At 39.5% G+C, this 27858-nt stretch overlaps 1 protein-coding gene across 1 annotated transcript; it reads left to right on the top strand.

The window, feature by feature from the left end:
• The first annotated feature begins 4795 nt into the window (after positions 1-4795).
• On the top strand, positions 4796-21665 carry LOC102788200 (creatine kinase U-type, mitochondrial). Its single transcript, XM_006782411.3, has 10 exons — positions 4796-4875; positions 6093-6438; positions 8344-8542; positions 12087-12182; positions 12485-12706; positions 13621-13706; positions 16078-16201; positions 17405-17539; positions 18634-18759; positions 20778-21665. Exons 2-10 carry the CDS (start codon positions 6293-6295, stop codon positions 20889-20891), a joined length of 1248 nt encoding a protein of 415 aa, XP_006782474.2. The 5' UTR covers positions 4796-4875; positions 6093-6292; the 3' UTR covers positions 20892-21665.
• The last annotated feature ends 6193 nt before the right edge of the window (positions 21666-27858 follow it).

Here is a 27858-nt window from a genome sequence, read left to right as displayed (position 1 = left end):
CTTAAGTTTCAAAGGTCACTGCTCTAAAACCATAAAACTGAGTGCATTCAGTAGGGGGTACAAAAAGTAAGGAAAAATGTTCTAATAAATCTATATAATTGACTTCATTTTGTAATCATTATCTTCTCAGGAGTATATGTTGGTGTGAATGTTATTTATTTTTTTAACCCTCTGTTAATTGAAATGCTTCGTTAGCTCCTGCAAAGCCCCATAAATGGCACACTTCTTAGTTGTCCTGTGTTTGTAGCAGTTCAGATAGCTACCACAAAGTACACTCCGCTAGCTTGATCAGCTGTGGCTCAGGGTCCTAGTGCATGTTAAAGTAATTGTGTGCAAAATACTGCCCCTGATGCATCTAACAGATTGGTATTTGTGTGCATGTGTTAGCTGTTAAGGCATGGAACAAAGAGCTGTATGAACGTGTGTGAAAGGACAAATGTGGTCTGTGTAGCAGACTGTTTACTATTTATTTGCTCCTGAAACATTTCCCGTGTTGGCACGTTGAGTGTTACAAAAGAAAAAAAAATCTATTTCTTGTCTTGGCTGTGGTTTTGAAAGCTGGACCCTTTATCACTAGTAAAATGCTGAGTATTACTATAACGAATGAGGTCAGAATTCCCTTTGACTGTTTCAGTTTTATGGCCCTTGCTCTGTCACACGTCTGACTTAGCGGTTTATTGTTAATAAGTAACAATTTACTTCTCCTATTACGTCAAGACAGTATGTGTTGTGTAACCAGGCTTTTCTTTAATGCTGAAAGTGAAGCGTCATGTGTATATCAATGTGTTTTGCTCACTGTAACAGGGCGGCCCTTAGCGGCTGGAAAACAGTGAGATGGACCAAGGCAAGTGTAGTGGAACAAAAAGTATTTATTTGCTATACAGCTTTCCTTACAACAATTTACTCGTCGAGCTTCTTCACAGCACAATATCAACCCTCCAATGACAACCGGCAGCCTTAAATATGTTCAGCTGTCACAGACTAACCCATTCTTCCACTCTCAGGTAAATTCTCAAATCCCAGCCTTCCACCACAGTATACAATATCTCAATTAGAATAAATAAATAAATACATTTCACATTTTTATATTAATAAACATTTCACACTTACACCAAACCCAATATTATTTTTAAAAAAAACAAACCCCAAGAACAATAAGATTCTGAGAACTGAAGAAGCTTCTCGGATGAGAAGTGAAACGTCTTCAAGCAATTTAAAGAAGTCCAGATGATTTTCTTTGAAAGCTCCTTTGATTCACCACTCTCTCTTTACCAATGGTCTCTCCCGGAACCCTTAAATGGTGTCTGGACCCCCGGGGAAACATTTGCCCAAACACCTTGAAGAGGACACAGGCAAGGAAAGTGAGTAATCACATCTTACAAACACTTATTTGCACCACTTTTATTCCTAGATTTCACACACACATTTGCATTAGTTTTCCTTACTGGTAAACCTTAATCTCAATAACCATTCTTTTCTCCTCACAGACAACCACCACATTCCTTGACGAGGAGCAGCTGTGCAAGATCTGAAACAAGGCTACCAACTGATTTTAAAATTCCCAATAAATAGTCAATAAATAATTAAACTTCTTGTGTGCAAATGTTTTACTGTGCAAATCCATGCTTACAGTGCAATGCTAAATAAAGTGCTTGATAAGGTGATTTTAATAAAGTGAAAGGTGTGCTCTAAAGTGCTATACAGATAATATAATATAAATAAATGTAGTGAGGGAGTCCTCTTCCTTACACTCACACAACGTTAAGTCAGTAGTTGTGTCTCTCAGCTGTGCAGAGCTGAGCAAAGGTTGGTATTCCTTCACATAGCAGCCACATGCGTTCTTTGATGTAGCTTTCGGGGCCATGACTGCAGCTTTCTGCTCGTGCCAGAAATGGTGGATTGTTTTGAGCTCTGTACTCTAGCCAGATTTCTCCACAGCATGAACATTTTTGCACTGTGTCTTGGTGCATTCATGTTAACCACTACTTGCAGAAGACTCATTTCTCCCTCTCTCCCACACACAGCTGCTGCCACATGCTTTTTTATGTGAATGGGATAGGCCTCGTCGACTTTCCATGGAAGAAAGTCAGTTTCGGAGGGAAGGACTGCTTGAGGCACCTTTTGTCTTAAGTAGTCGTTTTTTTTTTTTTTTATCTTAGATTAGGATTAGATTTTGTCTTCTTTCTTTTTTCTTTTTTTTTAAATCCGAATAATTATGTGAAGTTTTGTGGGCTTATGTGTTGATGTAAAAAGTCTGTTACTTTCATTCTGTTTCAGTCTTAGCAATAAACTCCATGTCAGGTGAATAGGCTTATATGCAATCAATCTACCACTGTAGTTTTTTGTTTTGTTGTTTTTTGAATTAGATTTTTTTTCCCCCCTTTTTAATCCTGGAGGTAGTTCAATTCAACACAGAAGTACTGCCAGCTTTGTTCCTCTCTAATGGAGTTGTTCTAAATACATCATGGTGCTGTAAACAAATCAATGATCCCGTAAGGAAGCTATGTGAACTTTGGTCCCAGTACAGTATGACCACTATTTCGTCTATAATCCAGAGATTACTGAATTATCTTGAGTAAATAGCTCAGAGTGAATGTAAAACAGGCCTGCCTCTTTCTGACTGTAGCATGAATAGTGTGTGGCATAGATCTGATTTCCATTTCCAAATATTCAAAGACTCACTTTTTTTTTTTAAATTTATATACAAAAATACCACTAGTTGACAGTTTTGTTTTGGGGGCAAAATGTATATAGTTTGCTTCCAAGGAGCTAAACTTTCTTGCAGTTGCAGTTAAGCCAAAGTTTTCCAGGCTTTCTAAAGGCCTTTCAGTTTTGTTGTTTTTTTTAATATTGGCTGCTTTATTTATTCATTATCAGTCCAGTCTTTGTACTTGACTATTTTCAGAAGAATTGTTGCTGTTGTTGTTCTTATTCTTCTCCTTTATTAAGCCAGTTACCATCCAAGCATAAAAACGCACCTAATTCAAGGGATAAATCAGTATTGTGTCTACACATACCACACAGCCAAATTTAGATTTTGTCATTTGACATTTTGTCACTAACAACCAGGTCACAAAACATTTTGTTCCCATTTATTTGCTTGAATATATGAAAATTAGCACAAATTACTCAGTTTGACAGGCAGAAAAAATATTTGTGTGCTAACACAATGAAATCCAAACAGTTATTAGCTAAAAACCTGGCATATCTCACCATAGTGTGCACTGTGCCCTTAAAAAACTCGAGGTAACTGGACAAGTGGAGCACAAAAGAACATGTGATCGGCCTTAACGAAACAATCTACAGCAGATGAACTGTATCTGAAAGTCATGTCCTTATAGAAATAGGGGGGAAATCCAACAAAAACATGGCACAGGACCTGAGAGATGCATCTGGCTCTTCAGTTGATTTATCTTTTGTTGAAGCCTCATAAGAAATGACCTCAGTTGAAGGTTAGCTGTCAACAAGCCAATGTTAAGGGAAGGAAACATGGAAAAAATGCTGAGGCATGGCAAATTGCACACAAACTCGTACAGTGGTGGAAATTAGTGGCAACATTCTTATGGAATGATCCACGTTTCATCTAAACTGGATGATTAGTTTGGAAAGAGTAGCCATCTAAAAATCAACAGCACCTACCTCCAAATGGGGCCATTTTGCAGAAAATCAGTGATCACAATGCATTTTTAGTCATATCTGGTTTCAGAAGTGACCCAGGAGACAATGGGGGGGAAAGGGGGAAAAAAACAGTCAATAGCACTTTTTAAGCATCAGTTACAGTTTTATTTTAACCACTTTTTCTAAAGAATGTTGGCTGTAGACTGATCTTGGTAATAAAATGTCTGTGGGAAGTTGCTCATAGTGTGTATACACACAGATATGTGACTATGTCAGATCGCTTAGCAGTGAAGAAATGGAAACTGAGCTGAGGTCTGGGATTTTAAGGTCAGTGTTGCCATTTTTTTCCCATTCATACTTCCACCAGACGAATTCATCTCAGATTCCACGTGAAGAAAAACTGAACATTTTCCCTGTAAGTCATTCCAGACAAAGGCGTTCTGGCTGCTTGTTCTCCTCCGGGTTAAATGAAGAGCGGAGGGAGCGCATCGTGTGTTTGTGTGTGTATGTGTTTGGGGGTTGTGGAGTAGTACTTGGGGTGATGTGAGTGTTAGGAGGTGGTGGGTAGGTGTATTGTTGTTCTTGGGTTTTGTTTCCCTTCTTGGCACAGGTAAGCGGGGCGGGGCTTGATGGCATTCCGGCACACCTGCGGCGCATCGGACGTCATCAGTGAACGCTTTTATGGAGCTGAATCTCGGACGTCTGGTGTCGGAGTATTGTTGTTTTCATAAGTGGTAACGTGTTGGTGCAAGCTGAATCTGTTGATTCCACGCGATTGAGCTGCATGTTTAGGATCCATCACCTGCCTGCTTCTCCTTTGTTCTAGCCCAGGGGTGTCAAACTCAAATACACAGTGGGCCAAAATTCAAAACTGGAACAAAGTCGCGGGCTAACGTTAATATTTATTGAAATATATTTATTCCTCCAGATATGAGAATGAATCCTTTCTTATGGACTCAAAACACGTTTTGCTGAAAAACTGGATATGGAACAAGCAAAGCTTAATACTAAACAATATATATATTAGCTGTATATTACCAGTAGGCCAGCTCTGATAGTAATTTGGTATGGCTTCGTGGGCCAAATGTAATTAGGCTGCGGGCCAAATTTGGCCCGCGGGCCAGAGTTTGACACCTATGTTCTAGCCTGTCCCGCTGCCTGCTCGCCTCTGTGTGCTGGTGCTTCTTTGGATCCGTGACGGAGAGTTACTTCGTACCAGGCTGTGACCACCGCTACAGCTGTATTTCTGTGTTGCAAGTAAGCTCTCCAACTCTCCTCGTCCACTTTTAGTTTAACTCTCGGCTATCGACGTACTCTGTAACTTTGTTTGTCCCTCGTTTTCAGGTAATTCCGGTGCGTCATCGGTCCGCCCGCATACGTCCGTCTCCGTCTCATCCTTTTAGCGCTGCTCTCCGTGCACATTTTTACCTGTCACTGTATATAGCCCCTTCCCTTGTAAATATTGCCCCATCATTGCATATAAATCTGCATCACTACTATCCTGTGCTCGTGTGTGTTTCTGCCACTAAATCCATCCGGGTAAAGTCCCCCTAACAGTGAGGCGTTTTAGTGCTGCAGCCCTATTCACCGATGTCCTTCAGTATTCACACCACGCACCGCTCCAACACTGTCAAGTTAGCCCATATAAGCGTGTGTGACTTCCTGCACAGAACAGATTCCGCCCTTATGGAGAGCTTGTTTTTTGTTTTTTCTCGCGACATTCGGGCATGCAAGTGAAAATGACATGGGAATAAATATATGCACGGTGTTTTAGTTTTACATCTGCATTCTGTCAGGCCCATAGCTGCAATTAAACTGCACAAGACGAGGCAAAAATACCGTCCAAATTCTGATTTGGCGTGCACTGTGACTTGAGGTTCGCTATAATTTTACCTGCTGATGCTTCCTTCATCACGATGTTGGATTTGGTCGTTAAATAAAATAATTGGTCGTTAAATAGCTGCTGTCTGCACAGCACACAGTCGGTTGTAATCACATTTCTTATGACACCCATGATCCTGATTTCAGTTATATTTGAAAGGTTTTCACAAAATAATTTGAGTGTAGTGCGATATACTGTATTTGACTTTTGTAAAACACTAAAACAAATCTAGTTGGGAGTAATATATTTCATAGGCACTGTTTGTTTCCAATTGAACTCTTTCACAAGAGTGACTAGTAACAGTGTACAACCAGAGGCATTCAGATGGACTTTGATATTGCCTGTGGTTCATTATTAAGGTATACACTGCCAGGGTAAAATATAAAAAGCAGTAAACTGAAATCATCATCGTTGCTCCTTGAAAAAAAAAAGTATAATTACTATACACTTGATAAAAATACGAGTAAATTAGGCTAGAGTAAATTAAATATACTGTGAAAAAATGATAAAGTCACATTTGGGGGTGAAGGTTATGTGTCCTCATTTGCAGGAAGAACATTAGGCGTTTTAATCTTGTGCTTTTATTTTGAAGATGCAGCTGAATTTCCGCTCTCGTGGTGTATTCCTCCATCTTGACGTCGCTGCTTCTCAATCGCACTCCTTTCCATTCCATCGGGGCACTTCATCACCGACACTCCCGTTCACCTGACCCTCCTTCCCCGTGGCCGTGAAAAAAAGACCTTTCTCATTTTTTTAAAAAAAAAAAAAACCCAAATACAAGGAGGATACAAAATGGCAAGCAGTTTCTCGAGAATCCTTTCCTCCAAACGACACATCGGGATCCTGACTTTGGTGGGAGGCTCGGTAACGGCTGGATTTCTCCTCTACCGGGAACATGTTAGCGCCGGAGTGCCTGTTCGCAGGAGGTACCCCGCGAGGTAACGTTTTTTTTAAATACTACAACAACTACACACAAATGTAGCCGTTATTTTTAGAAGCATTTAGCATAACTTTATCACATATTTTGTGATGTAATGCACAGATTATTAGTTATTAGTAAACCAGTGCGAATGCTATGTTTTATTTATTTATTTTTTTAGTTTTTTGTGAAATAATATGTTATAATATCATTGTTTTCATCAACATAATTAAAATTAATCGTGCAAGAGGCAGCATATAGGGATCACGCACAATCCTAACGTCCTTGCAAAAATACTTGGTTCAGTGATGCTTTTTATGTGAAGTAAAATTAGATTTAATATTGCTCATAACCATCGCAAGTATGCAACCTTATGTCTCAAATCTCTGCTTCCTTCAGCTATAATTGTGCTCCTTGCATCAGCCTGCAGAGCAGACGGTTTAGCGCCATAAATATAGGTTACATGCATGCACCCATTGTTATACATGGATACTGGCGGGATCAAAAGACTCGGAGAGGCCAAGGCGGTGTGCGTACGTGTCCCAGTGCACGCCTGCATGCATTAAAAATGCACCACATACACTATATATAGGTTAGTAAATGATTACTGGTATTCTGATATAAAACCCTGCCCACTGTTATACAAGTGGTCACACCTAAAGAGCTCCTGCAGCAGGGGCGTTAACAAGATTGGTTCAGTGGGGTGGCCCGCATGAAAGGGGAATATTTAATTAATTTAAATAGAATGTGGAAAATCATCTGGACTATATCATTTACTAATATTTCGACCCATTTTTTTAAAAGTAAAAATCATAATCCTTTTTAAGTGATGGTACAAAAGTTTTCAAATTAGAAGTAGCTAGTGATTATGGTTGAAACCTTGCAGTAATGGTGCAGTAGGTGGTCGTGGTGTGTTGGCAAAAACTGTAGACAGACGTTGGCATTGCTTCCACATACAATAGGGCTCTAGCCAGATCATCCCTTACAAAGGAATAAATATCTGTCAGATTATTGCAATAAAGAAAACATGCTTGTCTTTGTTTTTTAATCCAAGGACATTTGATTGACAAATAATTTTTCTAGTAAATGGTTCTGAACATACAGTTACACATCTACTCCACAGACACAGACTACTATTACAGAACCTGGTTTTTGTCTAATAAAAATGATGTAAAAAATGGTTTAACAATAAATTTAGAAAACATTTGCCTGTTTTATTTTTGCGCTATGCCATAAAAATATATATATATATATATATATATATACATACATAAAACAATTCTGGAACATAAAGTTGAATTTGCTGGAAAGTATTCAAGTATTGAAAGGATTGTCTATGATAAAGATGACTTTGTGAACGTTTTTTATTTTTGATGTCTTAGCCCTATGCTTTGAGACAAAGTGTAACAAAAACACATACGTGCTTCTACGGCAGTGCTAATCTTTCAGACTTCTTGGCAACAAGTATTTTTGCTGGTCTTTCACAGCATTTTCTTTTTTCCCATTAGCGTCTGTGAAAGCCTAAATGCTCATTTGAAAAGCTTGTAGTGTCTAATCTAATTCTGCATCCTCTATCATCATGAAATAAATGGCACTTTTACCATCTCATGAATAGTTGAACATTAACCAAAGAATGCACATTAATGGTGCTGCTGTGCCATGTTTTATAGGACAATGCTCGTGTCCTTCTGTGTCTTACATTAGTGGTGTTTTGTTAGCCGGCAGGGTGTTGTATTAGCAGAAAGTCACAGGTTGACACACCAGTCACTTGCGTACGTGCAATGAAAAACAGTTCCTTGAGTGAGTCACTCATTGTGCCCCTGCTCCAAGGGCAAAAAGTAAACCATTGCCTACACTCCTGTCATTTTTCTCTCTCTCCAATAGCAGCACATTCACATGTAATCTTTCATTTGTGTTTGTGCAGTGCGGAGTTCCCAGACCTGCGCAAACACAACAACTGCATGGCCAGTAACCTCACACCTGCAATCTATGCTAAGCTGTGTGATAGGGCCACTCCCAATGGTTTCACACTGGACGAGGCCATCCAGACGGGCGTGGACAACCCTGGGCACCCCTTCATCAAGACCGTTGGCATGGTGGCAGGAGACGAGGAGTCTTATGAGGTCAGACGTCATAGTAACCTTTTGACATACAGGCTTCCTTCTGCATACAAAAACAGGGTTTTGGGTCTAATAGGTTTTAGAAAGAATCACAAAGTAACAGAGAATCCTTCCTTATGCGGAAGAAGACTCATTATGTACTTGCATATGCAGCTGTCATCGGGACGTATGTCCTCGGGTCTTCACTACCCTGTTAGTGTTCCCACCCTCATTATCAAGTATGTTTTGTGACATTCACACATGCATACACAGAGTATTACAGTGTCACTGAGGCAGGGTTTTTAGCTGGGACATGTCTTTTGGGATGTCTCAATATCTAAAATGAGGATACTTCAGTACATTTTCATTTTAATTGCCTACTTCATTTAGAAGCTACAGAAATATCTTGGAACTGCTGACAGCAGTGTGTGTGTCTTTGAATGTGATATTAACTATGGATCAGGAGAATAATGAGTGTTTAATCTGTAATGTTGAAGGTTGCAGGTCAACCATTAGACATTTCTGTTACTTGTGATTGTGTAAGCATTTTCCTTAAACAATATGAATGCATACCTTAGTATTTGCAATGTATCATATACTCCCAGCTTTTGATATGTGTGGGAGTTTCTTTTGAACACTTCAGGGTATGGTGTTACTGTAACACAACAGAATGTCAGTGACTTCTGGTAAAGTAGTTACTCAATGTTCAGAGACAGTCTTTTTATGATATTTCAGACCCTTCCACTTTTTTCAGTCATAAAATGTTGGCTAGAAGATTGCACTGCAAAAATATGCACACCTTCCTAGTACTGTGTTGGATCCCTTTTTGCCTTCAGAATTGTCCTAGTTCTTTGTGACACAGATTAAACAAGGTGCTGAAAACATTTCTCAAAGCTTGGTCCATATTGATATGATGGGATCACAGAGTTGCAGTAGATGATGATGATGATGATAATAATAATAATGGATTGCATTTATATAGCACTTTTCGGGACCCCTCAAAGCACTTTACAATTCCACTATTCATTCACTCTCACATTCATACACTGGTAGAGGCAAGCTACAGTTGTAGCCACAGCTGCCCTGGGGCAGACTGACAGAAGCGAGGCCATATGGCGCCATCGGCCCCTCTGGTAGGTGAAGTGTCTTGCCCAAGGACACAACGACCGAGACTGTCCAAGCCGGGGCTCGAACCAGCAACCTTTCGATTACAAGACGAACACCCAACTCTTGAGCCACGATCGCGTAGATTTGTTGCTACGCATCCATATTGTGCAACTCCCATTTCATCACACCGCACAAGTGCTCTATCTGGTTATTAAGTGATGACGTGTAAACCCTGCTTCCAGGTCCAAACTCCTACTGATACTGTTGTATCGTTAACGTGTTGCAGGGCTTTGTATCTTGTTCTGTTTAATCTTAACAAACCCCTAAAAATGAGAGATCACTGTTGGGCTCTGTGGGTTTTTATTACAGTGAGGTCAATAAGTATTTGATCACCCTGTCATTTTGCAAGTTCTCTTACTTAGTCTTGGTCTACAATTTTCAGCATAGAGACAGAGAGACTGTGAGAGACAGAATCTGGAAATCACATTATATGATTTTTTTTTTTTTTTAACAATTTATTTGTGAACAAATACTTATTGACCTCACTGTAGTACTATTCATCTGCTGCAGTTTAAAACCTTACAATGGAACTACAGCCCATCAGCTAACTATTTGGCAGTTTTCTATCTTCATTTAATGTGAAGTGATAGCAGAGCTGTTTGTTTTAGTTTTTCCAAAATTCCTCATTCAGAACATGGTGTATAATGTTTAGATGGAAACCAGTGATCTAACATCTTGCTACCTTCTAACTCTGTTGAATTTCAGAAATTCTATTTTTCATGGATGGTTGGATGTTAAACTTTCTTGTAACACCTGGGAGCACACTAATCATTTTATTAACCGTAAAAGAATTTAGACAGTTTGGACCCGGAAATGGTTTATGACTTCGGACTTAAGAGACTGATAGGATTGGGATCTGGTAACTGTGGAGGCCATTTGAGTTCAGGTTCGAAATGATCTGCGGTTTGTGATGTAGCATGTTATCCAGCTGAAATGATCCATCATAAGATGGATCATAAAGAGATGAACATGGTCACCATTAATACTAAAGTAGCCTGTGGTGTTTAAATGATCATCAGTTGGTACTCAGGGGCCCAAAGTGTGTCAAAGAAAATATCTCCAGTTTGGTGAGCCTGTGTGAGTCATAGCCTGAATTTCCTTTTCTTATCTGAAGGAAGTAGCACCTGGGTTGATCTTGTGCTGCTGTGGCCCATCTGCTTCAAAGGTGTGATCGTGGCTCAAGAGTTGGCAGTTCGCCTTGTAATCGGAAGGTTGCCGGTTCGAGCCCCGGCTCCGACAGTCTCAGTCGTTGTGTCCTTGGGCAAGACACTTCACCCATTGCCAACTGGTGGTGGTCAGAGGTCCCGGTGGCGATGGTTGGGGGGGGGGAACATCCTAGTAGTTCCTGAAATACTCAGCCCATATTGCATCAATGTTCAAAGTCACTGAAATCATCTTTTCTCCCCATTTACAGCAGATATAGTTTTAAGTGTAACAATCTTTCACACATGCACATATGCAGTGTGTCCAGTTTTTCCTTCCAGATCTTTTTAAGCCTTGTCATCAGCTTTGAGCCACCGTTGGTACTCTTCAAAGATTTGGGGGGGGGGTTAAAGTCTGAGTTTAGGCTGGGTCTCTCAAGGACAGTCAGAGACTTGTCTTGAAACCAATCCAGCATTCTCTTGGCTGTTGTTGTGAAAATTGATCCATTGTTGGTCTCAGGTTGCATGCACTCTGGATTAGATTTTCTTTAAAAGCTTCTGTGCATTTGGCTCCATTCCTCCTAGCATCTTCTCTGAGTTCTCTCCCCACTCTCACCTTCAAAGGGTGATGCTGCCTCTACCATGCCTCACTACTGAAGTACAGATTAGATTTATTCTCATAGAGGAAATCCCCTCTTCCACCAGTTGAGTGATGTTAGGTATCAAAGTGTATTATATATTTTTCTTTATCAAATGGTCAGAAATAACGCAGCAATTCAAATATTTTACTGATCGTGCTGTAAATGGACCGATCACACTTAAAGGCATATCAGGTGCTGTAAAAATTTGCTTAAGTTACTGTTTAGAGCTTGTTTTATGGTAATTAATGATAGTGAACATAAACTGATTCGAACAAGCTAATCAACCGCAACATGCATTTTGGAAAATGTATTACCTGCTTTATCAACAAATGACAACAAAATAACAATGATTATATTACTTTAACTTTATCGACTCAGTAATTCATGTGACTCAATTTCACTAATAAATGACCCTCATTGTTCGCTCTACTTGGCTTATCAATCACTCCAGACTAGGCATAAGAAAAATCCTTTTAATTATTCGTTTTCAATATTGCTTATTTTAAATAAGCAATAATAAATATTTAAAGGAGGAAAAAATAGACTTTTAAAATGAACTCATTAGTAAACCTTATACATGCAATGTCTGAGTATTCTTTATTCCTTTTTCTGGTTTAGGTATTTGCAGAGCTTTTGGACCCTGTGATCAAGGAAAGGCACAATGGCTATGACCCCCGCGTCATGAAGCACCCCACTGATCTGGATTCTAGCAAGGTATTACTAACACTGACAGTGCCTGAAGTATTATTTTACTCCGTAGGCTGGGTATTTGAAAGCAACATTTGCAAAAAGCATCAAAAAATTAAGAACTTAAGAATTGTGCCTAGTTAGATTTCTAGCTCTCTTTATATACTACAATAACCAGTCTAGAGAAGTTCAAAATTCTTCCTCCTCCTAACCCCGTATTTCTTTCTTTCTTTTTTTTTTTTTTTTTTTTTTAATTTTTTTTTTTAAATACATCATATGATCTGATTTACCTGCACAGGTAGCCTAAACCTCCCCCATCTTTGTTTCAGATCCAGTCAGGTCAGTTCGATGAGCGATATGTGTTGTCGTCCAGGGTGAGGACAGGCCGCAGCATCCGCGGCCTGAGCCTGCCACCCGCCTGCACCAGAGCAGAGCGCAGGGAGGTGGAGAGAGTGGTGGTGGATGCCCTGTCTGGCCTGAAGGGTGACCTAACGGGGAAGTACTACAGTCTCACCCAAATGACAGAAAAGGAGCAGCAACAGCTCATTGATGTGAGTGACGATGTCGTGCTTTTGACTCATTTGGAATTTGCATTTGGAAAAAGTCAAGTTTTAGCTACTTCTGCTCTCATTTAATTATTTGTATATTTGTCTTAGAAAAAAAATCCTGTATTTTGTAACTTAATGTATACAGTTTCACATTGGAAACCAAAGTTATACTAAAGCATTATATTTTATTTACTACATTTGACAGGTGTTCTATAAGGAAAGATACATTTTCAGTGCCATTGTCTGTTTGCTTGTCTTTTAGCAAGTGTACTTACCAATAGAATTGTATCAAACTTGGCAGAAAGACGAAGTAAAAGAATAACCCATTTCATTTTGGTGCAGATCCAGACTAAAATTGCAAAACTGATACTTGGCCTTGGCAGACGATGCATTCTCTCATTTTTGTACTTCATATAGTTAGCCTGAAAGAAACGATCTGTCAGTTGATCACATATTTATAAGCTGGAATTTTTTAGCACACTTAATCAGAAAACTCTGGGCCATCAGCTTTATGTTTCTTTGTTATGTTTAGCCTGCTGTTGATGTGATTACAATTCCAGTACGTGACCTACCAGAAGAAAAAATAAAGAGAATTTTATCACATATAATCAGGAGTGGGTGTGTTGTGGTTGACACAGCATTTTTCTCCTCACAATGAGAAAAGATCAGAGTATTGAATTCTCAGGTCTACCTCATTGTTAATGCCACCCAGCATGCATTTTAGTGATGGAAATAGCAGCAAGAACACTTGATTGAATGTTGGGTTAAGGTTATTGGGTTGATTGAAGATATTATTTCTAATGTTGTTTATATTTGTAATTAGTTCTAATTTCTTGATCCCATTTTGTTTTCTTAACAACAAGCACTCTGGACTTATCTGAGTATAAATCATCCTTTTTCTTCTGTATTTCCAACAGGACCACTTCTTGTTTGACAAGCCGGTGTCCCCCCTCCTCACGTGTGCAGGGATGGCTCGTGACTGGCCAGATGCCCGTGGTATTTGGTAAGTGGATAAGAAATGTTTCTGGCTGGTAAACAAAACTTCATCTGTTAATTCCAGAAATAAAGAGATCCTAAATACCTTGGTAAAGGTTCATGTAGGTCAGAGAGGTCAAACCTGTTTTATATTATGGGCCAAATAACATGTCCCACTTTGACCTGAGGTGGACCAGAACAGTGAAACTCCCCTTTCTGTCAGAATAAAGAAGTTTAACTACATATTTAATCTCTGAGCTATCATAATACACCAAAAAAGAAGTGCAACAACAGTATCTCACTTTTTCTACATGATAAAGAAATGCTGCTGTAGTAAATGAAAGACATCTGCCAGCAGGACTCTATGGGCTTAAACTGAAATAAAAAGTAAATGTGTTAAATAATAGTGAAAGTTTTGTTATCTCATTGCCCAGAATGCCGTCTAATTACAAAACAGAAAGTTTTTGTTAATTCACAGAGAATACCCCCTTTTTTTTCCCCCTCCACTGTAAAAAAACCAGAAATTTGTATAGGAGATACACAGAACAGAATTTTTCTGCCATTAGATTTTTTTTTTTTTTTTGTCTAATCTTTAATTACTTTGGTCTTCATCAGGCAGAAAAGCTGCAAAATGTATTGAAATACAGTTGTTTCAAAAAAGATTGCCCTATTTCACATTTTCCAGAGGGGTCTAGTGGGCCGGATGGCGTCTTTGCCGCAGCGATTCTGGCCTGTGGTCCTTGTGTTTTTTAGCCCTGATTTAGATCATTGCTGTGTACTGGATTTACACAAGGTGCTGCTGATGGTTGACTAATCTTGTATTTATATTTAAGAATAACATTTTCTTCTTTTCTGAGGGATGACAGTGACAAAGTGTTTGGAGGTGACCCACTATGATATTTAATTAACATTTTTCTTTACTGCTACAAACTGGAAGTGGGTCATACAAACAGTTATGTAACGTGTTTCTCTCAAGTGAGGCCACTCTTTTAGTCCTTAATGATTAGTTTTCATATTTAACAGTTTTCTAAATAAAGAAGGGCCCTTTTTTGTCTTTGTTTTTGGCGTTTCTCCAATACTGATCCTTGATGGAGGTGTATTAGCAATGCGGAAAATGCTCCCTCAGCACTGAGTTTCAGCATGTACTCAGGAATAACCCAGTGCAACGTGTCAGCCAGCCAAAATCAATCACCAGCCTCCCTCCTCTCTCCCTCTGCCAGCTGTATCAGCCAACCTGTCCTCAGCTCTCCTTAATAATTCACCTTCACGTCATTCCTTCATCATCTCTTCTTTCAGGAGCTCAGCTTTCTGTTTTTCTGGCTCTCTGATCTTTTCTTTTTTTCACTAACCTTATCTTCAGCTCGGCTGTGAATCGTTTTGCTTATTTTTTTTAATCCTTTTTGCTTCTGTTCCGTGTTCTTTTTCTTTTTTATTGCATCACTGTATTCTCCTTCTCTCTATCTCTCTCCCTACCCTCTTTAAATGTCTGCCACCATTAAGGAAATATGCACAGAGAAAAGACTACCTCACAGTAGTCTTATGCGTTGACTTAAAATTTTATAACATTATGCATGAAAAGTTGGCACTTCTAATGACTCATACTGTGTGTGCCTTTCTATGAGGGAGTCTTTTCTTGAAGTGACGTGTACAGTAGGTCATGTATAGTTGGTACTGAACATTAGTATATAGAATATATATTCTCCGGAGTACAATCAGTGTGCACTTTGTAATAGCTTTTGACAGTCTTCAGTCTGGAATAGGAACATGCATCTGTGCAGTCGTGCTTATATCTTCAGAAGTATAAATATTAATGTGAATAAACACTTGTTTGTATCACTGACAGGCTTGACTCTTTATCAGGTAGATTTTACTTTCTTTTATCTATGTGTAATAACATGTCTGCTTTCTTTAGCGTTTCATTGAAACCTTGACAAAGCGGTAGTAAAGGACTTAGGGGTGGGGGTTCAGATAATTAGATAATCATAATAATGGTCAGATAATTCTCCAATTTGAAACATGGCATGTCAAAGCTTTACAAAATAGACTCAATATTTTATTCAGTCTGATTAATAAGAGTGAATGAGCCCATAAACTCGTCAGGAAAGTGTTTAAAGAGGTCAAGACTGAAGGCTGTTTTCCTATAAACGTCTATAGGACCAAAGGTCTTCTTTACAACCATAGCTATCATAGTTTGGAGGCCTTCAGGTAGAATGCAGGGTTAAGGCACCTCTGGATCGGCTTTATTTTCCAGCCCATAACCATCTGTTTTTTTGGTTTTTTTTTTTACTGTCTATAGTCTGTCCACTTCTGTTTTATATGCTAGTGCAAATACAGAAACTGGGCAACCATCAACCACAAACATGAATACTGTATAATCTACGTCCTTAATCTATGCGCAGGCACAACATTGAGAAGACATTCCTGATTTGGGTCAATGAGGAGGATCACACAAGAGTCATCTCTATGGAGAAGGGAGGAAACATGAAGAGAGTCTTTGAGAGGTTCTGCAGAGGCCTGAAGGAGGTAAGACTGTGTTTGTGTATGCAAGGGGATAATTTGAAACGGCTTAAAGAGATAAAACTAAATAGAGAATTTTGGGGGTTGAGCAGGCATGGTGTTTTTCTCCGTTGTGATCTCTGTGCAAATGTGATCCTGGACCATAAGAAATTACTGCCAGCAAATCTGACACACTGCAAGATGTTGGCTGTGTGTGATTTAATAAAAGTATTGGATATTAAATTTGATAATGGTAAACTGTGGGTCTGCTGCAGTTTGATGGCTTTATGGATTTAATAAACCTGGCAAGATAATTAATACAGTCTAAAAGCATCACTGTAGAGAATGCTTACAGAGTGGAAAAAACTGCTTACACTAGACTTTGACTTCACATGTAAACAGATGCCCAAAAATGGTTGGGCAAACATAAACTGTTTATGTCCTGATGCCTACTCATTCACCCAGGTAAGGAAAGAGGATGTACATGTCACCCTGTCCAGGAAGTATATGTTCCCATAATGAGGGTTTACACATCCTGAACAGGGAGGAACACTGAGTGGGGAGATTTACGTGAAAAGGGAAAGACCATCTCTGAATGAAGCAGGGGGGCCTAAGGGTACTTATTTCACCATCTTACAATGCTGTGATTGCAGCCATTCCTCAACTCTTTGAATGGTACTCATGGCCATTGATCAGTGGTTGTTGATCATGACAATTTCCATATTAATTATCAAGAAACTGATCTCACAGCATGTTGTTTGCCAGTGGTGCTAGTTTCAGTCCGTCTGCAGAGGTACTTTTTATAAGGTTGGAGAAACCTGCAGTCAGCTGAGACTGAAGAAGTCAGACAGCGAGCTGAAACAAAACGTTTCCCCCACTGAAAACGCCATGTCCAGATAAATACAATCAACTTTTTGGGTTAAACTGTTTATCCAAAAGCAGGCCAAATTCCCCTTTTGAGAAAGCACTAAAGACAATCAATACAACATCTGGGGCTTTTATGTACTAAATGTGTGAGGGCCCTGAACAGCACTCCTTGGCTTTACATTAGCACTGGGTTATCTGTCATTCCACTCCCACCAGAGTTCATTGAACAGTTATAGAAGTTGAGCAACTCCCTATTCTTTTCTTGTCAGCCACAAAATATGAAAACTCAAAGATGTGGCATTTATTGCAGTCTGGGAGTGAAACACACTCACTGTCTTGTTTGACTCAATGTTCCTCTGTTAGGTGGAGCGTCTGATCCAGGAGAGAGGCTGGGAATTTATGTGGAACGAGAGGCTTGGTTACGTCCTTACCTGCCCCTCAAACCTGGGCACAGGACTGAGGGCCGGTGTCCACGTCAAGCTGCCCCTGCTGAGCAAGGTGAGTTTAATATTTGTAAAGAAACTCCGTACATGTGTTTTATTGGATTTTGGGGTCACATTTAAAACACAAGATTTGCACATGTATGGCTTTTTAAAATTAAGCTAATAAGGATTTCCCAAGTTCCGTTAAACAGACTCAGGACATTTTAGCACATCTTCATTATGTTACATTATTAATTCACAAAAAACAAACTATCAAAAATTATTAACTTGTTGTCTGATGTGTACCTTTTTTTGCTCAATAACAGCCTACACTTTTTGTTGTAGTTTTCAACAAGTCTCACATGTCTCCTGAGCAATCCCAAACAACTGTTCTTTGATGAATCTCTCAAGCTCCTCCAGATTTGATGGTCTTCTTCCACTGATCTTGGTCTTCAGTTCATTACAGATTTTTAATGGGAATAAAGTCAGGGCTTTGAGCAAGCCAGTCAATACCCTTCACTTTGGTCTTCTGGAGGTAGTTCTTCAGCAGGAGCGACATGTTCTGGGTCGTTGTCAAGTTGGAAGACAACGCAACGATCCTCAAGCAATTACTACTTGAAGTTTTCTTGCAAAATCTTCTTTCTTCATGTTTCCTTCCACCTTGACAAGATTCCCACTTCCCACAGCATAATACTCCCATCTGTGTGTTTCACTGTGGGGATGGTGTTCTCTTCTCCAGAATTAAGTTTTTATTGGTCTGCAACCTTGAAGTCCATTCCTGTGCATGGTTCTAGCAATTGTCTTCTTTGAGACTACAGTTCCTGACTTGGCTAAGTCATTCATTCATGTCTTGGGAGTTGTTCTGGGGTTTTTAGACACATCTCTCTTGTTCTTGTTCTTCTTTCCAGAGTCTTTGAAATCTTTCACTTCCTACCTCTGCAAGGCTTGTTCTGCGCTGTGTTGCTCTCTGTGAATTTGTTGATGATACTTCACTCTTCTTGACACTTTAAAACACCTTTGATAACTTTGGATATCCACCGTCTGCTTTGTGAACATCATCAATTCTTTTCTCAAGTCTACAAAAGGAATCTTTAGATTAATTCACCCTTAAAAATATTGTGGTTGGTGATTTGAAATGGCGTGAAATAACTCCTCTCTGCTTCATCCCAGGATCCTCGCTTCAGTAAGATCCTGGACAACCTGCGTCTGCAGAAGCGAGGGACAGGTGGTGTGGATACTGCAGCTGTGGGTGGTGTGTTTGACATCTCCAACCTAGACCGCCTGGGACAGTCTGAGGTAGGGTAAATGAAGTGTGTGGCTACATCCCTAACCTTTAAGTACACCGCAGATATTACCTGTCAAGCCGTTTTTCCAGGTGTTGTTCATTAACCACAAATACCTCTATAAATTATCCCGGAATAAGCAAAGACAATGCTTTCTCAGTGAGGCTAAAAAAAAGCTAACCATCTTAACCATGTTACCTAGAAAATATGAGCACAGGGTAAACTGTTGCTAAACAAATATTTTGTGAGTTGGATTATTTAGAGTACAGTTTAATTGGTTTTTCAGACAAAGTATAGCTGGAGCTATTTTTCACAACTGCAAAAGCATAAGAGGAGCTTCTTGTTTGGCCTGTACATGTAATCCGTCTCCGTTATGTCCTTGGCCTCAGCGTCACATGGGTACAGTACAATAGAGGAGCTCTCTATTGTGGTGAGTGCATGGTTGTGTGTTTTATTCTGATGACATCAGAGGAGGCGGGGGCTCTTTGTTGTTTCTGGGTGAAGTGCAGTGTACAAATTAGCCTTCAGTTTGGTACAGATTAGGAATCACTCATCTAATTTTCTTTCTTTAAAATATTGTCTGATTATTGAAAGGCTTGGGAGCTGACCTCTAAGGGTGGAGTCAGTGAGTTAAGGAAAGAAAATCTGAATGAGGATGGAGGAATGAAGAATTGTGAGTAGTTGGGGAAAAGTGCAGGAGGACTACAAGGAGGTGTTCCTCTTTAAGCCTGTGTTAACAAATACAGATTTCAGTCTGATATGTTGGTGCCTTTTAAAACACCTTATAACGCAAATAAAATAAACATTAAAATCACAAACCTGTGCAGAAGTTTGAGGAAGTAAAATTAACTCGATGCTTTTTACCCCTCAGTGATAAAAGGCTGATGGAGAATTAGACGCAAGTTCATTAGTGTGATAACACAAAAACAAGGCCACATAGGAGTTTGAAGTTCATACCATGGGTGCTTCGACTGAGCCTTGGACAAGTTTAAATCTCAGTGACCTTGACCTCAAGGTCAAAGGTCAGGTTTTCAGAAAATCTTATGAATGAGATAACATGAGACCAAGGCGACGTACGATTTTGATACTGATACCATAGATGTGTCTACTAAGTGTTGTTGTTGAATTAATATGATATATATAATACAGAATTTAGAAATACTAAATAAAATAAATATTTAGTAATCCTCATTTTAATAAAAAAAAACAAAAAACAGTTCTGCGGGTACTTGAAAGTTTCTTGTTAGTTTTTAGGCCCTCAGCAGGTTGTAATTTGACACAGACATGACACCACTGTGAGGACACTGCTGTGTGACACAACAGAATATAAACTATCTATCAGGACAGGCTGAAGCTATCACAGCTGCATAGGGTGAGAACACAGAGACCAACAAATTCATGCTCACGGCCACTTTGGAACCACACTAACATAATGTCTTTGGACTATGGGAAGAAGCCTGAATACCTAGAGAGAAGCAACACAGACACAGTATTCAAACCTAGGTCCTTCTTGATGCGAGATGACCGTTCTAACCACTGTTGCATCGTCCTGCTGTGAAAATATATAGATATTTCTGGGTTGTGTGTTATAGATCAGCCCCTGTGACATTTGAGAAGTGCCTGTTTTTGAGGTGGGCTGTACTTACATAGCACTAGAGGAGGCACACATTCTGCGTCTTAACTTGTATTTATATCTGCTCATCCCTATTTGGTGGTTTGCACTTTGGTTGTGAAGGGTTTGTTTATAGCTGCAGACTGTTTTGTATCTTCAGCCACTGACAGCATTCAAAGAAAAAGCTGCTAGAAGTACCCTGTATTAGGCTTTCACTATTTTATTTGTTTTAAGATAGAAAAGTTTTCGGGTCATGTTAATAATTTCTGTCTTGTGTGGCTTACCAAACACAAATGTGACTTGGCTTTGACCTTGATAAAATTACTCTTCCTTATTGCAAAAATAGTGTCTACTTTTTATGTTCTGTGGACTTTCCTGTTCACTTTTGTTACTAAAATGTGGCATGTCCATCCTCTCAGGTCCAGCTGGTGCAGACAGTGGTTGATGGCGTCAACTACCTAATTGAGTGTGAGAAGAGGCTGGAGAGAGGACAGGACATCAAGGTGCCCCCACCCATCAAGCTGTCCAAGTAGACACTGATCCCTCACCTCCCCACACAGACCTCTGGGCACACACACATGCACAAATTCCTCTCGCTCTCTGTGCCCATAGATATTACAAATATCTATGTCATTGCCTCATTTATTACTACTAATTACACCATCCCACCCCACAGCATACCTCTCTAGAATATAATCTCCTTATATTAGACGTAGCTTCAGGGTCCCAGAACTGCTTTGGGCCTAAGTGAGTGAAGCCTATTGCAGTAAATTCAAAGTTTGATTTAAGCTTAAATCTAAATCCTGCTCTAAGATAGCAGTGGATATGAATAAGGATGCACAAATTATGGGGCTGTTATAAGATGCCCTTTTCTGCATGGCCCAACATCTCTGGCTCTCCTATTAAAGCACTCCTCAGCCTGCCCAAACCTAGCTTACTCCCTTCCTGTCGCATGTCCTGTACACACATCCCCTTTCCTCTCATCTCTGTAGTTTCACTGTTCATGCCTATTAGCTAGTGCTTGTGTAGTTCATCCATCTGTGCTCACCGTGGAGGGTGGATTGTGTGTACATAGTTTACTTTAACTGTTCTGAAGTGGTTTGAATGTAGACCAACAAGCTGAAGACAGAAGACTCTTGTGTTCTCCAGATGAGTCGGTTGTTTGGTGACATGCTGGTGTCAGATTATAATTCACACTGGTCCAGTTAAGTTCTGTACTGTATGCTACTGAAGCAATATCATTTGAGTTTATAACTGAATGTCACGCTCTAATGTCTTTTATTAAAGAAATCATCTATTTAACAGTATTTGCTCCACTGTCTGTCTCTTATTTTTTTCATGTTTTTTGGGTCCTATGTGAGCTAAATGCAATTACTTTGGTGTTTTCTACCAATATGAAGCCAGAGCTTTGAGTAACCATGGTAACCAAGCTTGTTGGCATGATTTCTATCAGTGTGGTTGCATAGTGTCATGTGACAATGTTTAGTTGGAAGCCTAACAAAACTGTATTATGTTTAAGAGGTCAGTACACGGGGTTCCTATTCTCACATGGAGCCCAGACCTGGAAAACAACAATATGTTGAGTGATTAAATATTTTAGCTCACCTGCAGGAACTTTGATTTCAAAGAGATGGTATAATGGGGACAAAAGACCAGTCATAGGTAGCCCATGGTGGCCTACTTGAAATCAGAAAATCGCATTAAGTAAAATTCAAGTTACATTAATATGAACTGTAAGACCCGCTCGATAAATGTGTGTCAGGAAAATATGGCTGCCCGTTAACAATTTGGCATTTTGAGTCTGGTAATAACCCTAAATATGTTTTGTTCTACTCAGTGGTGGAAATAAAGAACTACACATAACATATCCTTTGTTTTTAATTCACCTCGGCATAGTAAAGGAAAATGGTGAATGGGACACATTGGGCCAACCCTTTTTTTTTTGTACTAAATCTTGAAAATGTTTTGTCTGGAAACTCTAATGAGCACAAAAGTGCTGTATACCATGTGTATGTTATTAATTGTATTATCACACTATATTTGTTACTGTGCTTTTCTGAGGACATCACTTTTCTTCCAAGGAAAAAAAAAAGGGATCCAGACCAAGTGGAGACTGAATTACCAAAAACTGTATTTACTCCTGTGGCCACTTGAGGCTCGCTCCAAAAGCAAGTCAGTCTCTGTAGACTTCAGTGTAAAGTCAACCAACCTTACAGCATTAAAATCGTACCGGTCCGAGGCCCGGGGGTTGGGGACCGCTGAGATAACAGATAAGGCTGGTATGTTAGCGAATTAACACCCAAACTAACAACTATGGGGCAGTCAATAGCGCTGCTGTAGGGAATTATTTTTGAAAGAAGCTTGTGAAGATGTCAGTGTTTTCTCTGCAGTGAAGGAAGTCTCTAACAAGTTCTTTGTCCCCTTGTGAATAAATAGCATTTTATTGTTTCCAGCAGTGGAATAAGCAACAATTTTTCCTGTGTTTTGGTCTGGGGAGCTGACGGGACAACAAGGCGTTCAGTGTTCTGTGGAGACCCGGCTGAGATGTCAAGTGTGGGTGTTTTGAAACGGGAAGACTTGATTTCTCTCCCCTCCTGCATTTGAAGGAAGGTTCTGATGTACTGAATACACTTCCTCCCTCCTCCTTCTCCCTTGAACTGCGTCTCTCACAGTAGTCAGAGCATGTCACTGGCATAATGCTGCAGACGTTCCCTCTCCTTGCTCCAGATATGACTGAGGAGCAAGCAGATTGTCATGGCAACAACTTCACAGAGGGAAGAGGGGCTCTGATGGGGGGAGGAAGAGGCTTTGTGGGTAGAAGACAGCAAATATGTACAGCACAGATGAGAGCCAGGAATTGCAAAAGTAAATGCAGGATTTCAAAATAAAATAATGTTTAATACTGAGACTGAGTTAAGTGTGATCACATATTGATTAGATATATATATTACCGTAGACCTCTACCTGCTCACAAAAAGCCTTCACTCTTCTCAGGATGCTGTAACCTCATTTGATCCCTGTATTTCTCCTGTCTTAACTCTGATGGCTGTGATGGAAATCACAATTTACAGTAAACAGATGAAAGAAAAGCAGCTCCCCAGTCTGAGCCACAGCAATAACAGTCTTCCTGAGGTCTGTTTAAGAAGCAAAGTTTACAAGAAAAAAGAGGAATATGCCTATGTTCACATTTTTGTTGGTGGTGTTTTAAATCATTAAATCTAGCAGTGCAGTACATTACAATACACTGTGTATTGTAATGACTTAATAATATTATTTGGGCAAATATTTCATTGCTATAGATTTCCTGTTAAAAGGCAGTTTTTCCCTCCATCATCACAAAGTTCTTGCCAGTAGGATGTATGATTGTTTGGTTTTCTGGTGAATACTGTGGGGTCTTTACCTTACAGTATAAACTGGGAACTGTGATATGCAAATCCCTACTCCTGTTGTAAGCCTACTGCTTGAGGCTTGAAACTGAGCCCTGCATGACATGTTCTGTCAATGCAGCATCTCATGAAAGCAAGCTGTGACAAACCTGTGACAGTATATATGTGGGAGGGCAACACGGCTGGGAAGGGTCTAAAGAAGGAAGGAACTTAGTCAAAGGTTTTTAATGATGAATGTATGAGGAAATCCAGTGTGAACAGGTTTTTCAACCATCCTGCTTTTCTCCAGAAGTTCTTTTTTTAAAAAAAAAAAAAAAATCTCAAAAGCTGACTCTACAAGTGACCAGTCAGAGAAATGTTAACACCTTGGCTCCGGGATTTTTGACCTGACAGTTGCTGGCATCAAATTCAAAATGAGCTTACTATTTTTCATGAAATAGTAAAAAGTCTCATTTTAAGCATTTAAACATCATTTATGACAGCTGCCACAAAGTTTCTGGTAGAATAATAAACTAATCTAAACAATTTAGAGCATCTTCATTTACAGTGCCACATTATATCCTATTTAAAGATACGTGAATTATTTTTATATAATTTGAGCCTTGACAGAGTTTTTAATATATAAACTTTCATTACATCAGCTAGTCTCTTTCCCCTAAGGCTGCATTTTGACTGAAAAAAAAGTCCAAAAGAAACATTGCTAAAAGGAACTGCAGTTATTTGAATTTCTTAAGATTTAAGCCTTTTGAGATTTCATGCTGGGCACCCGCAATATACAAAGTATAGAAAGTAAGATAGAAAACATAGAAATATAGAAAGTAAATAAGTAATGTATTGAGAAAAAACACGGGGAAACAATAAAGGGTTAATTGTTATACCAATGTCCCTTTGCAGTAAAAGAGCGCCCTCTGGTGACTGAGAACCTTCACAGACCTCTGGTGGAGAGTTTATATAGCGGCAGACAAATTAGGAAAAGGTTTGGTTTACATCTGAAACAGGATTTCTGCACTAATACACACAAAAATACTTCACTGTGTATATTATTATTATTATTGTATTATCACATTACGTTGTGTAATCTGAAGTTTCTTTTTGTCTGTGTGTATTCGATAATAAAAACGCCTTATAATGAAATAGATGTTGCTGGATAATGGCACTGTTCAAATATATAGCATTCAGCATGAAATTATCCATATAACGTGGTGGGTGTGCATGTGACCAGGACTGGAAGGTGTTATAGTTTTTATTATTGCTTTCAATTCATTTCAACACAAACTATCAGACAATCCCCTGTCAGCAAGCACTTGGTGACAATGGGAAGGAAAAACTCCCTTTAAACAGGAAGAAAACTCAGGCCTAACCAGGCTCAGGGAGGTGAGGTCATCTGTCCTGACTGGTTGGGGGTGATTGGAGGGAGACAGGACAAAAGACACTCTGTGGAAGAGAGCCGGAGATTAAAAATAACCAATGATTAAATGTATAGTGGTGTATAAACACATAGAGAGTGAAAAAGGTAAGTGAAGAAGAAACACTCTATTGCAGCTTAACTAAGAGAGAGTTAGGGATCACGTGATTCAGCTCTAACTTTAAGCTTTATCATCACAAAATAAATTTTTATACCTAATGTTAAAGCCCCAACAGACACACTTTCTATGTCTCAAAAGAGTAGAAACTTTAATCTGTTCTGTACACATACAACATAAAGTCTATTTTTTACATGAGAACACTGTCACTGACTTCATTTGTACAGTGATTTAACATAATCACTTTTGAAAATAAATAATGACATAGACACAGGATTTTTCTACAGGTGCCCAAATTTAGTCAGAATGGAGGTCTTGTTGTAGCTTATGTTGCACTGAAGTTGTGAAAATATCTAAACAAACTTAAAGGTCAACACATTACCAAAACAAAGTGACACGTCAGCTTTTAATCATTTAATGGAAACTAATGATTTATCATCATTGTCCAGCAGTCACATCTACTGTTGCTGTAACGGGGACAGCGTTTGACTTCCAGAATGAAAATTGCCCAATTTTAATTATATTTGCAAAGTCACACTTCAACACACTAACTCCCAGGAGTTATGGCTTTTTCCACAACAGATATGTGGCATAAAGACAAAAAAAGCAGAACTGCACATCAGCATGGCGATGAGTCTGTTTGACCTTTCCTCTGACATCTGAGCCAAGGCTCTACCTATATTATGTCTGTGAATAATAGCTCAAGTTATTATTTACATTTTTCTTTACTATGCAACTTATGTGTGTACTCTGCAAGTGAATTTGTACACTGAGAAAGTCAAATCTTTCTTTTTCATACCACATCCAATAGTTTTCAAAGCAACTTTTAGGGTTAGGGTTAGGGTTAGGGTTAGGGACTGAGTTATACATACACACTTCCATGTCAGGTGGTACAACCAATGAAAAATGTAGGACACCCTTAACTTTTCATAAAATTCGTTACTTCTTTTAAAAGTTGTATGTATTATATAGTTGTCCAAGTAAAAGCATGTTTGAATTGAAAATAGTTTCCAAAGGCCAGAGGTGCAACTGAAAGAAATTCAACTGAATAAAATAAAATCTTTTAATTTAAAGCCGTAGTATTGTACATTAAATTTAGGGACTTTTAATTCTTCACAGGAATGCGGTTTCTTTTATCGTGTACTTCGGGTGGAATTCAAGATGACTGGACATGAGGTTGAAGGTACAATATAATTAGGCAGGATTTAGTTTCTCACCTAATCAATGTGGGTTCTTTGAACTAATTAAAATATTGTCACATCTTTGTGTTAATTGCAGGAAATGCACTGACTAAACAAAATTATTTTTTGTAAGTAAAATGCACTATTAAATGCGCAGATATGTGTGAGGACAACAGCTCCCTTCTTGTGCTTTCATTTTTCTGAACTAACAAAAATGCTCATCGCAGTCTAACTGTGTTCTTCCATGTTGTCTCTCACATTAGTTTGAATCTCCTGGATAGCTGGGATTGAGTTTGCATGTTCCCTGTGTGCCTGTGTGGCTTTCCTCTACGTACTCTGGCCTGCTCTCAGAGTCCACAGTCATGCACATTAGGTTAATTGATACTAAACTGGCTTTGGACCTGGCATACAGTAGGTTCTGTACCTCGGGAAGTGCTGTACCAATGAGTGCTTACAAGTGGCTTGTAGTGTAGAGTGCTTTGAGTCAGAATGGGGCCCTTTCAAGACTGTAATGAAAAGTTTGGTGGCCTGAATAAATCTGCCACATGACTGAACTATGATTTCAAAAACCAGTGGATACTCTCAGATGCCCCTTTTTGCAGTGGATCAATGACCTCACCACACCCTGGGGTAATGGACTGTGAGCGCACAAGATCTTTGACCCATATTTTGCAACTTCCGAGTGTAGTCATTACTCTAAAACTACACCCTATGGACAAAAGTACTGAGCAACCTCCACAATACACCTACAGGTGTTTCTCGGCCATGGGAGCCCTAAACCACCCATGAAGCACTTGGCTCACACGCTTTGTTCTGATGTTAATGCCATCAACACAAATAGTGAGTAGTGATAGCACTGGAGCTCTGCAGTTATTGGGTCAGCAAAGCTATTGCTGACCTTTACACACTATGTGAATCAGCACTTGTCAAACCCACTCTGTGACTTTCCTTGCCCTGGTGCTCTGTGGATGAGTTGCTGTGGTTCCTCAACACACAGTTCCTCAACACTTTCAGTATGCCAGATGACCAGTCCAGCTATGGTCGTGCCATAAGTTAACCCTTCGCGTGCCAACTGTGGCACGCGTGCCTAGGGTTGCCGACCCCTGGGTTAGGGTCTTCGCCGGGTCGATTCTGTCCCCAGGCCTTGCGTTTAACACCCTTGCTTTAACTAGTTCGGGGGCACGGGAGACTGAAGCCTTTCCCAAACCTGTCATAGAGAAAGAGGCAGGGTACATCCTGGACAGGTCGCTGTGTTGACATTAAAAAGCCATGATTTGCCCATTCCTGATTGGAGACGATGAGGTCTTATTTGCCTCCTTCTGATTGGATAATCGAGGCAGAGTGACTGTGTAAATGAACCAATGGGAGGCTGCCACACTGTGGTTATGAGAGTTTTCGCAGCCTGTGTGA

The sequence above is a fragment of the Neolamprologus brichardi genome, chromosome 7 (genome assembly GCF_056152115.1).
Source record: "Neolamprologus brichardi isolate AB-2024 chromosome 7, ASM5615211v1, whole genome shotgun sequence".
Classification (NCBI taxonomy): domain Eukaryota; kingdom Metazoa; phylum Chordata; class Actinopteri; order Cichliformes; family Cichlidae; genus Neolamprologus; species Neolamprologus brichardi.
Note: the sequence above shows the minus strand (reverse complement) of the source record. Positions and strands in the feature narration are given on the sequence as shown.